General features: G+C 42.9%; 2 protein-coding genes across 2 annotated transcripts in view; one reads left to right on the plus strand and one right to left on the minus strand.

Annotated features, from left to right (window-relative positions):
• The window catches only part of Prp19 (pre-mRNA processing factor 19), a 241,755-nt gene that overhangs the window by 206,033 nt on the left and 18,897 nt on the right, over positions 1-16,825 (plus strand). The gene's annotated exons all lie outside the window — the stretch shown is intronic.
• Positions 9,431-15,651, minus strand: LOC139750645 (uncharacterized). Its single transcript, XM_071665322.1, has 2 exons — positions 11,966-15,651; positions 9,431-11,859 (listed from the first exon to the last, which is right to left on the minus strand). The coding sequence occupies exons 1-2, from the start codon at positions 12,129-12,131 to the stop codon at positions 11,477-11,479; spliced, it is 549 nt and encodes a 182-aa protein (XP_071521423.1). The 5' UTR covers positions 12,132-15,651; the 3' UTR covers positions 9,431-11,476.

Below are 16,825 nucleotides of genomic sequence, written 5' to 3' on the forward strand. Positions count from 1 at the left end.
AGGTGATAACAAGTAGTGGTGATGTGAGAAGGAGATGGAGTGCGTATTTTGAAGGTTTGTTGAATGTGTTTGATGATAGAGTGGCAGATATAGGGTGTTTTGGTCGAGGTGGTGTGCAAAGTGAGAGGGTTAGGGAAAATTATTTGGTAAACAGAGAAGAGGTAGTGAAAGCTTTGCGGAAGATGAAAGCCGGCAAGGCAGCAGGTTTGGATGGTATTGCAGTGGAATTTATTAAAAAAGGGGGTGACTGTATTGTTGACTGGTTGGTAAGGTTATTTAATGTATGTATGACTCATGGTGAGGTGCCTGAGGATTGGCGGAATGCGTGCATAGTGCCATTGTACAAAGGCAAAGGGGATAAGAGTGAGTGCTCAAATTACAGAGGTATAAGTTTGTTGAGTATTCCTGGTAAATTATATGGGAGGGTATTGATTGAGAGGGTGAAGGCATGTACAGAGCATCAGATTGGGGAAGAGCAGTGTGGTTTCAGAAGTGGTAGAGGATGTGTGGATCAGGTGTTTGCTTTGAAGAATGTATGTGAGAAATACTTAGAAAAGCAAATGGATTTGTATGTAGCATTTATGATCTGGAGAAGGCATATGATAGAGTTGATAGAGATGCTCTGTGGAAGGTATTAAGAATATATGGTGTGGGAGGCAAGTTGTTAGAAGCAGTGAAAAGTTTTTATCGAGGATGTAAGGCATGTGTACGTGTAGGAAGAGAGGAAAGTGATTGGTTCTCAGTGAATGTAGGTTTGCAGCAGGGGTGTGTGATGTCTCCATGGTTGTTTAATTTGTTTATGGATGGGGTTGTTAGGGAGGTAAATGCAAGAGTTTTGGAAAGAGGGGCAAGTATGAAGTCTGTTGGGGATGAGAGAGCTTGGGAAGTGAGTCAGTTGTTGTTCGCTGATGACACAGCGCTGGTGGCTGATTCATGTGTGAAACTGCAGAAGCTGGTGACTGAGTTTGGTAAAGTGTGTGGAAGAAGAAAGTTAAGAGTAAATGTGAATAAGAGCAAGGTTATTAGGTACAGTAGGGTTGAGGGTCAAGTCAATTGGGAGGTGAGTTTGAATGGAGAAAAACTGGAGGAAGTGAAGTGTTTTAGATATCTGGGAGTGGATCTGGCAGCGGATGGAACCATGGAAGCGGAAGTGGATCATAGGGTGGGGGAGGGGGCGAAAATTCTGGGGGCCTTGAAGAATGTGTGGAAGTCGAGAACATTATCTCGGAAAGCAAAAATGGGTATGTTTGAAGGAATAGTGGTTCCAAAAATGTTGTATGGTTGCGAGGCGTGGGCTATGGATAGAGTTGTGCGCAGGAGGATGGATGTGCTAGAAATGAGATGTTTGAGGACAATGTGTGGTGTGAGGTGGTTTGATCGAGTGAGTAACGTAAGGGTAAGAGAGATGTGTGGAAATAAAAAGAGCGTGGTTGAGAGAGCAGAAGAGGGTGTTTTGAAGTGGTTTGGGCACATGGAGAGGATGAGTGAGGAAAGATTGACCAAGAGGATATATGTGTCGGAGGTGGAGGGAACAAGGAGAAGAGGGAGACCAAATTGGAGGTGGAAGGATGGAGTGAAAAAGATTTTGTGTGATCGGGGCCTGAACATGCAGGAGGGTGAAAGGAGGGCAAGGAACAGAGTGAATTGGAGCGATGTGGTATACCGGGGCTGACGTGCTGTCAGTGGATTGAATCAAGGCATGTGAAGCGTCTGGGGTAAACCATGGAAAGCTGTGTAGGTATGTATATTTGCGTATGTGGACGTATGTATATACATGTGTATGGGGGGGGGGGATTGGGCCATTTCTTTCGTCTGTTTCCTTGCGCTACCTCGCAAACGCGGGAGACAGCGACAAAGCATAAAAAAAAAAAAAAAACATATATATATACATATATATATATATATATATATATACATAAGTATACTTATGTAAGTAGGAGAGATGGCCAGAGAGCGTTATTGGATTACGTGTTAATTGACAGGCGTGCGAAAGAGAGACTTTTGGATGTTAATGTGCTGAGAGGTGCAACTGGAGGGATGTCTGATCATTATCTTGTGGAGGCTAGGTGAAGATTTGTATGGGTTTTCAGAAAAGAAGAGTGAATGTTGGGGTGAAGAGGGTGGTGAGAGTAAGTGAGCTTGAGAAGGAGACCTGTGTGAGGAAGTACCAGGAGAGACTGAGTACAGAATGGAAAAAGGTGAGAACAATGGAAGTAAGGGGAGTGGGGGAGGAATGGGATGTATTTAGGGAATCAGTGATGGATTGCACAAAAGATGCTTGTGGCATGAGAAGAGTGGGAGGTGGGTTGATTAGAAAGGGTAGTGAGTGGTGGGATGAAGAAGTAAGAGTATTAGTGAAAGAGAAGAGAGAGGCATTTGGACGATTTTTGCAGGGAAAAAATGCAATTGAGTGGGAGATGTATAAAAGAAAGAGACAGGAGGTCAAGAGAAAGGTGCAAGAGGTGAAAAAAAGGGCAAATGAGAGTTGGGGTGAGAGAGTATCATTAAATTTTAGGGAGAATAAAAAGATGTTCTGGAAGGAGGTAAATAAAGTGCGTAAGACAAGGGAGCAAATGGGAACTTCAGTGAAGGGCGCAAATGGGGAGGTGATAACAAGTAGTGGTGATGTGAGAAGGAGATGGAGTGAGTATTTTGAAGGTTTGTTGAATGTGTTTGATGATAGAGTGGCAGATATAGGGTGTTTTGGTCGAGGTGGTGTGCAAAGTGAGAGGGTTAGGGAAAATTATTTGGTAAACAGAGAAGAGGTAGTGAAAGCTTTGCGGAAGATGAAAGCCGGCAAGGCAGCAGGTTTGGATGGTATTGCAGTGGAATTTATTAAAAAAGGGGGTGACTGTATTGTTGACTGGTTGGTAAGGTTATTTAATGTATGTATGACTCATGGTGAGGTGCCTGAGGATTGGCGGAATGCGTGCATAGTGCCATTGTACAAAGGCAAAGGGGATAAGAGTGAGTGCTCAAATTACAGAGGTATAAGTTTGTTGAGTATTCCTGGTAAATTATATGGGAGGGTATTGATTGAGAGGGTGAAGGCATGTACAGAGCATCAGATTGGGGAGGAGCAGTGTGGTTTCAGAAGTGGTAGAGGATGTGTGGATCAGGTGTTTGCTTTGAAGAATGTATGTGAGAAATACTTAGAAAAGCAAATGGATTTGTATGTAGCATTTATGGATCTGGAGAAGGCATATGATAGAGTTGATAGAGATGCTCTGTGGAAGGTATTAAGAATATATGGTGTGGGAGGCAAGTTGTTAGAAGCAGTGAAAAGTTTTTATCGAGGATGTAAGGCATGTGTACGTGTAGGAAGAGAGGAAAGTGATTGGTTCTCAGTGAATGTAGGTTTGCAGCAGGGGTGTGTGATGTCTCCATGGTTGTTTAATTTGTTTATGGATGGGGTTGTTAGGGAGGTAAATGCAAGAGTTTTGGAAAGAGGGGCAAGTATGAAGTCTGTTGGGGATGAGAGAGCTTGGGAAGTGAGTCAGTTGTTGTTCGCTGATGACACAGCGCTGGTGGCTGATTCATGTGTGAAACTGCAGAAGCTGGTGACTGAGTTTGGTAAAGTGTGTGGAAGAAGAAAGTTAAGAGTAAATGTGAATAAGAGCAAGGTTATTAGGTACAGTAGGGTTGAGGGTCAAGTCAATTGGGAGGTGAGTTTGAATGGAGAAAAACTGGAGGAAGTGAAGTGTTTTAGATATCTGGGAGTGGATCTGGCAGCGGATGGAACCATGGAAGCGGAAGTGGATCATAGGGTGGGGGAGGGGGCGAAAATTCTGGGGGCCTTGAAGAATGTGTGGAAGTCGAGAACATTATCTCGGAAAGCAAAAATGGGTATGTTTGAAGGAATAGTGGTTCCAAAAATGTTGTATGGTTGCGAGGCGTGGGCTATGGATAGAGTTGTGCGCAGGAGGATGGATGTGCTAGAAATGAGATGTTTGAGGACAATGTGTGGTGTGAGGTGGTTTGATCGAGTGAGTAACGTAAGGGTAAGAGAGATGTGTGGAAATAAAAAGAGCGTGGTTGAGAGAGCAGAAGAGGGTGTTTTGAAGTGGTTTGGGCACATGGAGAGGATGAGTGAGGAAAGATTGACCAAGAGGATATATGTGTCGGAGGTGGAGGGAACAAGGAGAAGAGGGAGACCAAATTGGAGGTGGAAAGATGGAGTGAAAAAGATTTTGTGTGATCGGGGCCTGAACATGCAGGAGGGTGAAAGGAGGGCAAGGAACAGAGTGAATTGGAGCGATGTGGTATACCGGGGCTGACGTGCTGTCAGTGGATTGAATCAAGGCATGTGAAGCGTCTGGGGTAAACCATGGAAAGCTGTGTAGGTATGTATATTTGCGTATGTGGACGTATGTATATACATGTGTATGGGGGGGGGGGATTGGGCCATTTCTTTCGTCTGTTTCCTTGCGCTACCTCGCAAACGCGGGAGACAGCGACAAAGCATAAAAAAAAAAAAACATATATATATACATATATATATATATATATATATATATACATAAGTATACTTATGTAAGTAGGAGAGATGGCCAGAGAGCGTTATTGGATTACGTGTTAATTGACAGGCGTGCGAAAGAGAGACTTTTGGATGTTAATGTGCTGAGAGGTGCAACTGGAGGGATGTCTGATCATTATCTTGTGGAGGCTGTGAAGATTTGTATGGGTTTTCAGAAAAGAAGAGTGAATGTTGGGGTGAAGAGGGTGGTGAGAGTAAGTGAGCTTGGGAAGGAGACCTGTGTGAGGAAGTACCAGGAGAGACTGAGTACAGAATGGAAAAAGGTGAGAACAATGGAAGTAAGGGGAGTGGGGGAGGAATGGGATGTATTTAGGGAATCAGTGATGGATTGCACAAAAGATGCTTGTGGCATGAGAAGAGTGGGAGGTGGGTTGATTAGAAAGGGTAGTGAGTGGTGGGATGAAGAAGTAAGAGTATTAGTGAAAGAGAAGAGAGAGGCATTTGGACGATTTTTGCAGGGAAAAAATGCAATTGAGTGGGAGATGTATAAAAGAAAGAGACAGGAGGTCAAGAGAAAGGTGCAAGAGGTGAAAAAAAGGGCAAATGAGAGTTGGGGTGAGAGAGTATCATTAAATTTTAGGGAGAATAAAAAGATGTTCTGGAAGGAGGTAAATAAAGTGCGTAAGACAAGGGAGCAAATGGGAACTTCAGTGAAGGGCGCAAATGGGGAGGTGATAACAAGTAGTGGTGATGTGAGAAGGAGATGGAGTGAGTATTTTGAAGGTTTGTTGAATGTGTTTGATGATAGAGTGGCAGATATAGGGTGTTTTGGTCGAGGTGGTGTGCAAAGTGAGAGGGTTAGGGAAAATGATTTGGTAAACAGAGAAGAGGTAGTGAAAGCTTTGCGGAAGATGAAAGCCGGCAAGGCAGCAGGTTTGGATGGTATTGCAGTGGAATTTATTAAAAAAGGGGGTGACTGTATTGTTGACTGGTTGGTAAGGTTATTTAATGTATGTATGACTCATGGTGAGGTGCCTGAGGATTGGCTGAATGCGTGCATAGTGCCATTGTACAAAGGCAAAGGGGATAAGAGTGAGTGCTCAAATTACAGAGGTATAAGTTTGTTGAGTATTCCTGGTAAATTATATGGGAGGGTATTGATTGAGAGGGTGAAGGCATGTACAGAGCATCAGATTGGGGAGGAGCAGTGTGGTTTCAGAAGTGGTAGAGGATGTGTGGATCAGGTGTTTGCTTTGAAGAATGTATGTGAGAAATACTTAGAAAAGCAAATGGATTTGTATGTAGCATTTATGGATCTGGAGAAGGCATATGATAGAGTTGATAGAGATGCTCTGTGGAAGGTATTAAGAATATATGGTGTGGGAGGAAAGTTGTTAGAAGCAGTGAAAAGTTTTTATCGAGGATGTAAGGCATGTGTACGTGTAGGAAGAGAGGAAAGTGATTGGTTCTCAGTGAATGTAGGTTTGCGGCAGGGGTGTGTGATGTCTCCATGGTTGTTTAATTTGTTTATGGATGGGGTTGTTAGGGAGGTAAATGCAAGAGTCTTGGAAAGAGGGGCAAGTATGAAGTCTGTTGGGGATGAGAGAGCTTGGGAAGTGAGTCAGTTGTTGTTCGCTGATGATACAGCGCTGGTGGCTGATTCATGTGAGAAACTGCAGAAGCTGGTGACTGAGTTTGGTAAAGTGTGTGGAAGAAGAAAGTTAAGAGTAAATGTGAATAAGAGCAAGGTTATTAGGTACAGTAGGGTTGAGGGTCAAGTCAATTGGGAGGTGAGTTTGAATGGAGAAAAACTGGAGGAAGTGAAGTGTTTTAGATATCTGGGAGTGGATCTGGCAGCGGATGGAACCATGGAAGCGGAAGTGGATCATAGGGTGGGGGAGGGGGCGAAAATTCTGGGGGCCTTGAAGAATGTGTGGAAGTCGAGAACATTATCTCGGAAAGCAAAAATGGGTATGTTTGAAGGAATAGTGGTTCCAACAATGTTGTATGGTTGCGAGGCGTGGGCTATGGATAGAGTTGTGCGCAGGAGGATGGATGTGCTGGAAATGAGATGTTTGAGGACAATGTGTGGTGTGAGGTGGTTTGATCGAGTGAGTAACGTAAGGGTAAGAGAGATGTGTGGAAATAAAAGAGCGTGGTTGAGAGAGCAGAAGAGGGTGTTTTGAAGTGGTTTGGGCACATGGAGAGAATGAGTGAGGAAAGATTGACCAAGAGGATATATGTGTCGGAGGTGGAGGGAACGAGGAGAAGAGGGAGACCAAATTGGAGGTGGAAAGATGGAGTGAAAAGGATTTTGTGTGATCGGGGCCTGAACATGCAGGAGGGTGAAAGGAGGGCAAGGAATAGAGTGAATTGGAGCGATGTGGTATACCGGGGTTGACGTGCTGTCAGTGGATTGAATCAAGGCATGTGAAGCGTCTGGGGTAAACCATGGAAAGCTGTGTAGGTATGTATATTTGCGTGTGTGGACGTATGTATATACATGTGTATGGGGGGGTGGGGATTGGGCCATTTCTTTCGTCTGTTTCCTTGCGCTACCTCGCAAACGCGGGAGACAGCGACAAAGCATAAAAAAAAAAAAAAAATAAATATATATATATATATATATATATATACATAAGTATACTTATGTAAGTAGGAGAGATGGCCAGAGAGCGTTATTGGATTACGTGTTAATTGACAGGCGTGCGAAAGAGAGACTTTTGGATGTTAATGTGCTGAGAGGTGCAACTGGAGGGATGTCTGATCATTATCTTGTGGAGGCTGTGAAGATTTGTATGGGTTTTCAGAAAAGAAGAGTGAATGTTGGGGTGAAGAGGATGGTGAGAGTGAGTGAGCTTGGGAAGGAGACCTGTGTGAGGAAGTACCAGGAGAGACTGAGTACAGAATGGAAAAAGGTGAGAACAATGGAAGTAAGGGGAGTGGGGGAGGAATGGGATGTATTTAGGGAATCAGTGATGGATTGCACAAAAGATGCTTGTGGCATGAGAAGAGTGGGAGGTGGGTTGATTAGAAAGGGTAGTGAGTGGTGGGATGAAGAAGTAAGAGTATTGGTGAAAGAGAAGAGAGAGGCATTTGGACGATTTTTGCAGGGAAAAAATGCAATTGAGTGGGAGATGTATAAAAGAAAGAGACAGGAGGTCAAGAGAAAGGTGCAAGAGGTGAAAAAAAGGGCAAATGAGAGTTGGGGTGAGAGAGTATCATTAAATTTTAGGGAGAATAAAAAGATGTTCTGGAAGGAGGTAAATAAAGTGCGTAAGACAAGGGAGCAAATGGGAACTTCAGTGAAGGGCGCAAATGGGGAGGTGATAACAAGTAGTGGTGATGTGAGAAGGAGATGGAGTGAGTATTTTGAAGGTTTGTTGAATGTGTTTGATGATAGAATGGCAGATATAGGGTGTTTTGGTCGAGGTGGTGTGCAAAGTGAGAGGGTTAGGGAAAATGATTTGGTAAACAGAGAAGAGGTAGTGAAAGCTTTGCGGAAGATGAAAGCCGGCAAGGCAGCAGGTTTGGATGGTATTGCAGTGGAATTTATTAAAAAAGGGGGTGACTGTATTGTTGACTGGTTGGTAAGGTTATTTAATGTATGTATGACTCATGGTGAGGTGCCTGAGGATTGGCGGAATGCGTGCATAGTGCCATTGTACAAAGGCAAAGGGGATAAGAGTGAGTGCTCAAATTACAGAGGTATAAGTTTGTTGAGTATTCCTGGTAAATTATATGGGAGGGTATTGATTGAGAGGGTGAAGGCATGTACAGAGCATCAGATTGGGGAAGAGCAGTGTGGTTTCAGAAGTGGTAGAGGATGTGTGGATCAGGTGTTTGCTTTGAAGAATGTATGTGAGAAATACTTAGAAAAGCAAATGGATTTGTATGTAGCATTTATGGATCTGGAGAAGGCATATGATAGAGTTGATAGAGATGCTCTGTGGCAGGTATTAAGAATATATGGTGTGGGAGGAAAGTTGTTAGAAGCAGTGAAAAGTTTTTATCGAGGATGTAAGGCATGTGTACGTGTAGGAAGAGAGGAAAGTGATTGCTTCTCAGTGAATGTAGGTTTGCGGCAGGGGTGTGTGATGTCTCCATGGTTGTTTAATTTGTTTATGGATGGGGTTGTTAGGGAGGTGAATGCAAGAGTTTTGGAAAGAGGGGCAAGTATGAAGTCTGTTGGGGATGAGAGAGCTTGGGAAGTGAGTCAGTTGTTGTTCGCGGATGATACAGCGCTGGTGGCTGATTCATGTGAGAAACTGCAGAAGCTGGTGACTGAGTTTGGTAAAGTGTGTGGAAGAAGAAAGTTAAGAGTAAATGTGAATAAGAGCAAGGTTATTAGGTACAGTAGGGTTGAGGGTCAAGTCAATTGGGAGGTGAGTTTGAATGGAGAAAAACTGGAGGAAGTGAAGTGTTTTAGATATCTGGGAGTGGATCTGGCAGCGGATGGAACCATGGAAGCGGAAGTGGAGCATAGGGTGGGGGAGGGGGCGAAAATTCTGGGGGCCTTGAAGAATGTGTGGAAGTCGAGAACATTATCTCGGAAAGCAAAAATGGGTATGTTTGAAGGAATAGTGGTTCCAACAATGTTGTATGGTTGCGAGGCGTGGGCTATGGATAGAGTTGTGCGCAGGAGGATGGATGTGCTGGAAATGAGATGTTTGAGGACAATGTGTGGTGTGAGGTGGTTTGATCGAGTGAGTAACGTAAGGGTAAGAGAGATGTGTGGAAATAAAAAGAGCATGGTTGAGAGAGCAGAAGAGGGTGTTTTGAAGTGGTTTGGGCACATGGAGAGAATGAGTGAGGAAAGATTGACCAAGAGGATATATGTGTCGGAGGTGGAGGGAACGAGGAGAAGAGGGAGACCAAATTGGAGGTGGAAAGATGGAGTGAAAAAGATTTTGTGTGATCGGGGCCTGAACATGCAGGAGGGTGAAAGGAGGGCAAGGAATAGAGTGAATTGGAGCGATGTGGTATACCGGGGTTGACGTGCTGTCAGTGGATTGAATCAAGGCATGTGAAGCGTCTGGGGTAAACCATGGAAAGCTGTGTAGGTATGTATATTTGCGTGTGTGGACATATGTATATACATGTGTATGGGGGGGGTTGGGCCATTTCTTTCGTCTGTTTCCTTGCGCTACCTCGCAAACGCGGGAGACAGCGACAAAGTATAATAAAAAAATAATAATAATATATATTGGTATACATGGGGTGTTCAGTGTTGTAAATGGAAATGGTGAAGAGCTTGTAGATTTATGTGCTGAAAAAGGACTGATGATTGGGAATACCTGGTTTAAAAAGCGAGATATACATAAGTATACTTATGTAAGTAGGAGAGATGGCCAGAGAGCGTTATTGGATTACGTGTTAATTGACAGGCGTGCGAAAGAGAGACTTTTGGATGTTAATGTGCTGAGAGGTGCAACTGGAGGGATGTCTGATCATTATCTTGTGGAGGCTAAGGTGAAGATTTGTATGGGTTTTCAGAAAAGAAGAGTGAATGTTGGGGTGAAGAGGGTTATTAGGTACAGTAGGGTTGAGGGTCAAGTCAATTGGTAGGTGAGTTTGAATGGAGAAAAACTGGAGGAAGTGAAGTGTTTTAGATATCTGGGAGTGGATCTGGCAGCGGATGGAACCATGGAAGCAGAAGTGGAGCATAGGGTGGGGGAGGGGGCAAAAATTCTGGGGGCCTTGAAGAATGTGTGGAAGTTGAGAACATTATCTCGGAAAGCAAAAATGGGTATGTTTGAAGGAATAGTGGTTCCAACAATGTTGTATGGTTGCGAGGCGTGGGCTATGGATAGAGTTGTGCGCAGGAGGATGGATGTGCTGGAAATGAGATGTTTGAGGACAATGTTTTAATGGCAGAGTGGATTCATCTAGTGGAATAATGTAACTGCCATATACATGCAGGCATTGCAGGTTACTCTTATAGGGCTAAAGAAAGGTACAGAATATGAAAATAGGCTAATAAGGGATGAATGGACTCTTGAACGACTTTCACTTGTGCTTGGCAGACACCACATCCCATTTTAGACACCGTCAGTAGTCGGCCAGGAAGTTGATGTCCCATCAACTTTGATAGTGTTCTTCCAGTACTTGGATGTCCTTGTAAAAACATTCCCCCTGCTCTTCACTGAAGTCACCACAGTTGTTTGGAAAATAGTCCAGATGAGATTTGAGGAAGTGCACTTTAATGATGTGTGCACTTAGTTGCTAGAAACTCTTCATCAGCTCATCAACGGTTTTCTCATAATTTGGACTCCAGTTTTAGCCCAGGAAGTTTGCAATGATCAACTTCAGAGCCAGCCAAGCAGAGAGTTTAGTGGGATTCAATGCTTGATGGAAGTGGACATCCTTAACGAGCTCTCAGATTTATTTGAGGACCATTATATATCCCCACCTTCAGTTTTTCCTGGCTTGCTCTTGGAAACTTCTGTTGCAGAAAAGTGAATCCCCTGCCTTCTTTATCCAGTGTTTTCACAAAGTTTGTCATGAGGTTGACTTTGATGTGTTGTGGTGGGAGTCAAATCTTGTGTGGTTCAACTAGAGGGTGGGACAGAATATTGTGTGTGCTGGGTTTTAATCCTTTTCTTGACAGCCACTTTCATCGGATATAATGCTGGTCATCTGCCCAGCTTTCCCACAGGCACTTGAAGCATGGACACTTTGTGTACCCACCTTGAAGACCTAGGATGAGACCAACTACCTTGAGATCTCCACAGATCATTCAGTTATGATCCTTGTACTTGAGAACGGACAGCAGACGCTCCATGCTGTTGTGGATCTCCCTCATTTCAGCTGAATGTGCAACAGGGATTAAAGCGAACTTGTTGCCATTGTCCAGAAGGACTGCCTTGAGACTTCTACTTGATGAATCAATGAAAAGTCTCCGTTCTGTAGAGTCATACTCAAACCCATTGATTTATTCAGGCCGGCAATGTTGTTGCAATAAACCAGCGAAGATACCTTATCAAATGAAAAGAAATTTCAGAACTCTTTCTTGTGGTTTCTATACCAAAAGAATGTTGTCTTCAGTGCCACCAGATGTTTCTCACCAAGGTGCGAACCTAACAGCTGAGCAGACTCCTTGGACAGGTTCAAGTCTCGTGTCAGATCATTGAGCTCAGCTGGGCTCAGTGGCACTGGTTGGTCCTCCTCTTCTGGCTTGAATGTACCAGACTTATCTTCACCGGTCACATCTCCAGCCTCGGATTTGGACAACAATTCCATGTTGACATCAGGTTCAGGAACAGAAACACCTGGACCATGGGGACTGGTTATAATTATTGCTGATGGAACATTTGGATAATGAACATGACTCTTATTCTTGTGATTGATGTCCTGCATATCTGTCATGCAGAAATAGCTGTCTTTGGTATAATCTTACCCTTCCCTCTGCACCATCAGAACACCAAATGGCATACTCTTCTTTGTTTTGTTCCTCCAATTCTGTAGGTTTTGATTATGTTTTGCAACAAAAATGAGGGGCAAATGGTTTATCTTGGTTGCCTAGTTTTACTCCAAAGTATGCATGATATGACTTCTTCACAAAATGTGTAATTCTTGCTCGATGGTTTAAAAGAGTCACCTTTCCACAGATATAGCAGAATCTGTCAGGGTGGTTCTTACACTTTTGATTCATTGTAGTATCAATATAGATCTGATATGAAGAAAAATAGGTTATTTTAAAGGCACTCGTGACAAGTTAGGACAAAAACATCATTCATGAAGGCCAGATCTGTAATACCAATCAAGACAGTAATACCAATCTGTAATACCAATCAAGACATCAAGACAGTACTTTTTCGAATCTAGCATGTCTAAAAGACCTGACCTGAAAAAGAAAAATGGGGTTCATTCTTGAATTCAGCACACAAAACCTACCCTAAATCAGTTGAAAAAACTTTGACCTTTTGAAAAAGTTTTGAAATACAGGTCAGTGAATTATTAGCACATTCATGCCTCCTCATCAGCTTACAAAACCATTGGAACTCTTATTTTAGAGAACCAAATAAGAAATGGCTTAACAAGAATGAGAATAGATCAAGTGAGAAAATGTAACATAAGACAAGAAAAGTCCTATTGAAAATCAGAAGTGATCTTCTTCAGATGAGAAACCAAGCAAAAGCAAGCAAAAGAATTGGTAATACAGGTTGTATCTCTCAGCTCCTGTGCTCTGTGGTCCAGTAACTCCAATGGTTCAGCACATTTTGAATCTGCTGTCATTATTTTGTGGATCTGCCACCAGGGTAGCATTACTAGCAGACAAGTTAATTGACAGTCCTGTTAATTTCTTATATCCAGTTTTTGCTGAAAGTGGAAGCCAGAAAAGTTTGAAGTTTTGGAAAATTTTGAAAGTTGCCAGGAGTACAGAATTAGACAGTGCACTATAGCTCATGTCTTTCAACCAGGTAATATTGTTGGAACTACTAATCCTTCAAACATACCCAGTTTTGCTCTCCAAGATAATGTTCTCTCTTTCCACACATTCTTCATCACTTCCAGAACCTTCATCTCCTTCCCCACCCTATGACTCATTTTCCCTTCCATGGTTCCATTTGCTGCCAAGTCCACTCCCAGATATCTAAAACACTTCACTTCCTTCTTATCTTCTCCATTCAAAGTTACATCCCAACTAACTTGTCCCTCAACCCTGCTGAACCTAAATAACCTTGCTGTTATTCACATTTACTCTCAACTTTCTCCTTTTACATACTTTAAACTGGCACCAACTTCTGCAGTTTCTCGCACAAATCAGCCACCAGTGCTGTATCATATGCAAACAACAATTGACTTACTTCCTAGGCCCTCTCATCTCCAAGATACTGCATACTCGCCGCTGTCTCCAAAACTCTTGCATGCATCCATAATCACCCCATCCAAAAACAGATTAAACAGCCATGAGGACATCGCACACCGACCTTCATTTGGAACCAATCTCTCTCCTCTCTTATTATTCTCACACATGCCTTACACCCTTGATCAAAACTTTTCACTGCTTCTGGCAGCTTACTTCCCACTCCATATATTCTTAAGATCTTCCACAAAGCATCACTATCAACCCTATCATATGCCTTAACCAGATCCATAAGTGCCGCATACAAATCCACCTGTTTTTCTAAGTATTTATCTCATAGATTCATCAAAGTAAACACCTAATTTACACATCCTCTACCACTTCTGAAACACTCTGCTCCTCCCCAATCTGATGCTCTGTACATGCCTTCACCCTCCCAATCTATACCTTCCCATACAGTTTTCCAGGTATGCCCAACAAACTTATGCCTCTGTAGTTTGAACGCTCACCTTTATCCTCTTTGCCTTTTGCCTTTGTACAGTGGCACCATACATACATGCATTCCTCCAATTCTCAGGCACTTCAATATGATCCATACATACATTGAATATCCTTCTTTCCACCTCCAATTTGGTCTCCCACTTCTCGTTCCCTCCACCACTGACACATATATCCTCTTGGTCAATCTTTCCTCACTCATTCTCTCCATCTGCCCAAACCATTTCAAAACATGCTCTTCTGCTCTCTCAACCACGCTCTTTTTATTTCCACACATCTCTCTTACCCTTACATTACTTACTCGATCAAACCACCTCACACCGCATATTGTCCTCAAACATCTCATTTCCAGCACATCCACCCTACTGTGCACAACTCTATCCATAGCCCATGTCTCGCAACCATACAACATTGTTGGAACCACTATTCCTTCAAACATACCCATTTTTGCTTTCCGAGATAATGTTCTCGACTTCCAAACATTCTTCAAGGCTCCCAGGATTTTCGCCCCCTCCCCCACACTCTGATTCACTTCCGCTTCCATATTTCCATCCGCTGCCAGATCCACTCCCAGATATCTAAAACACTTTACTTCCTCCAGTTTTTCTCCATTCAAACTTACCTCCAAATTAACTTGACCCTAAACCATACTGTACCTAATAACCTTGCTCTTATTCACATTTACTCTTAACTTTCTTCTTTCACACACTTTACCAAACTCAGTCACCAGCTTCTGTTGTTTCTCACATGAATCAGCCACCAGCGCTGTATCATCAGCGAACAACAACTGACTCACTTCCCAAGCTCTGTCATCCACAACAGACTGCATACTTGCCCCTTTCCAAAACTCTTGCATTCACCTCCCTAACAACCCCATCCATAAACAAATTAAACAACCATGGAGACATAACACACCCCTGCCGCAAACCTACATTCACTGAGAACCAATCACTTTCCTCTCTTCCTACACGTACACATGCCTTACATCCTCGATAAAAACTTTTCACTGCTTCTGATAACTTGCCTCCCACACCATATGTTCTTAGTACCTTCCACAGAGCATCTCTATCAACTCTTATCATATGCCTTCTTCAGATCCATAGATGGTACATACAAATCCATTTCCTTTTCTAAGTATTTCTCACATACATTCTTCAAAGCAAACACCTGATCCACACATCCTCTACCACTTCTGAAACCACACTGCTCTTCCCTAATCTGATGCTCTGTACATGCCTTCACCCTCTCAATCAATACCCTCCCATATAATTTACCAGGAATACTCAACAAACTTATACCTCTGTAATTTGAGCACTCACTCTTATCCCCTTTGCCTTTATACAATGGCACTATGCAAGCATTCCGCCAATCCTCAGGCACCTCACCATGAATCATACATACATTAAATAACCTTACCAACCAGTCAACAATACAGTCACCCCTTTTTTTTAATAAATTCTACTGCAATACCATCCAAACCTACTGCCTTGCCAGCTTTCATCTTCCGCAAAGCTTTTACAACCTCTTCTCTGTTTATCAAATCATTTTCCCTAACCCTCTCACTTTGCACACCACGTCGACCAAAACACCCTATATCTGCCACTCTATCATCAAACTCATTCAGCAAACCTTCAAAATACTCACTCCATCTCCTTCTCACATCACCACTACTTGTTATCACCTGCCCATTAGCTTCCTTCACTGAAGTTCCCATTTGCTCCCTTGTCTTACGCACTTTATTTACCTCCTTCCAGAACATCGTTTTATTCTCCCTAAAATTGAATGATACTCTCTCACCCCAGCTCTCATTTGCCCTCTTTTTCACCTCTTGCATCTTTCTCTTGACCTCCTGCCTTTCTTTTATACATCTCCCACTCATATATATATATATATATATATATATATATATATATATATATATATATATATATATATATATATATATGTATATATATATATATATATATATATATATATATATATATATATCTTTTTTTTTTATACTTTGTCGCTGTCTCCCGTGTTTGCGAGGTAGCGCAAGGAAACAGACGAAATAAATGGCCCAACCCCCCCCCATACACATGTATATACATACGTCCACACACGCAAATATACATACCTACACAGCTTTCCATGGTTTACCCCAGACACTTCACATGCCTTGATTCAATCCACTGACAGCACGTCAACCCCGGTATACCACATCGCTCCAATTCACTCTATTCCTTGCCCTCCTTTCACCCTCCTGCATGTTCAGTCCCCGATCACACAAAATCTTTTTCACTCCATCTTTCCACCTCCAATTTGGTCTCCCTCTTCTCCTCGTTCCCTCCACCTCCGACACATATATCCTCTTGGTCAATCTTTCCTCACTCATTCTCTCCATGTGCCCAAACCACTTCAAAACACCCTCTTCTGCTCTCTCAACCACACTCTTTTTATTTCCACACATCTCTCTTACCCTTACGTTACTCACTCGATCAAACCACCTCACACCACACATTATCCTCAAACATCTCATTTCCAGCACATCCATCCTCCTGCGCACAACTCTATCCATAGCCCACGCCTCGCAACCATACATCATTGTTGGAACCACTATTCCTTCAAACATACCCATTTTTGCTTTCCGAGATAATGTTCTCGACTTCCACACATTCTTCAAGGCCCCCAGAATTTTCGCCCCCTCCCCCACCCTATGATCCACTTCCGCTTCCATGGTTCCATCCGCTGCCAGATCCACTCCCAGATATCTAAAACACTTCACTTCCTCCAGTTTTTCTCCATTCAAACTCACCTCCCAATTGACTTGACCCTCAACCCTACTGTACCTAATAACCTTGCTCTTATTCACATTTACTCTTTACTTTCTTCTTCCACACACTTTACCAAACTCAGTCACCAGCTTCTGCAGTTTCTCACATGAATCAGCCACCAGCGCTGTATCATCAGCGAACAACAACTGACTCACTTCCCAAGCTCTCTCATCCCCAACAGACTTCATACTTGCCCCTCTTTCCAAAACTCTTGCATTTACCTCC

Source organism: Panulirus ornatus, chromosome 10 (assembly GCF_036320965.1).
Source record: "Panulirus ornatus isolate Po-2019 chromosome 10, ASM3632096v1, whole genome shotgun sequence".
Taxonomy (NCBI): Eukaryota; Metazoa; Arthropoda; class Malacostraca; order Decapoda; family Palinuridae; genus Panulirus; species Panulirus ornatus.

Bases quoted from the DNA above. Each gene is read 5' to 3' on its own strand.
- LOC139750645 (XM_071665322.1), bottom strand. From the start codon at position 12,131: ATGAATCAAAAGTGTAAGAACCACCCTGACAGATTCTGCTATATCTGT. The intron at 11,860-11,965 runs GTTGCAAAACAT...ATTATACCAAAG, and splicing joins ACCATTTGCCCCTCATTTTT to ACAGCTATTTCTGCATGACA.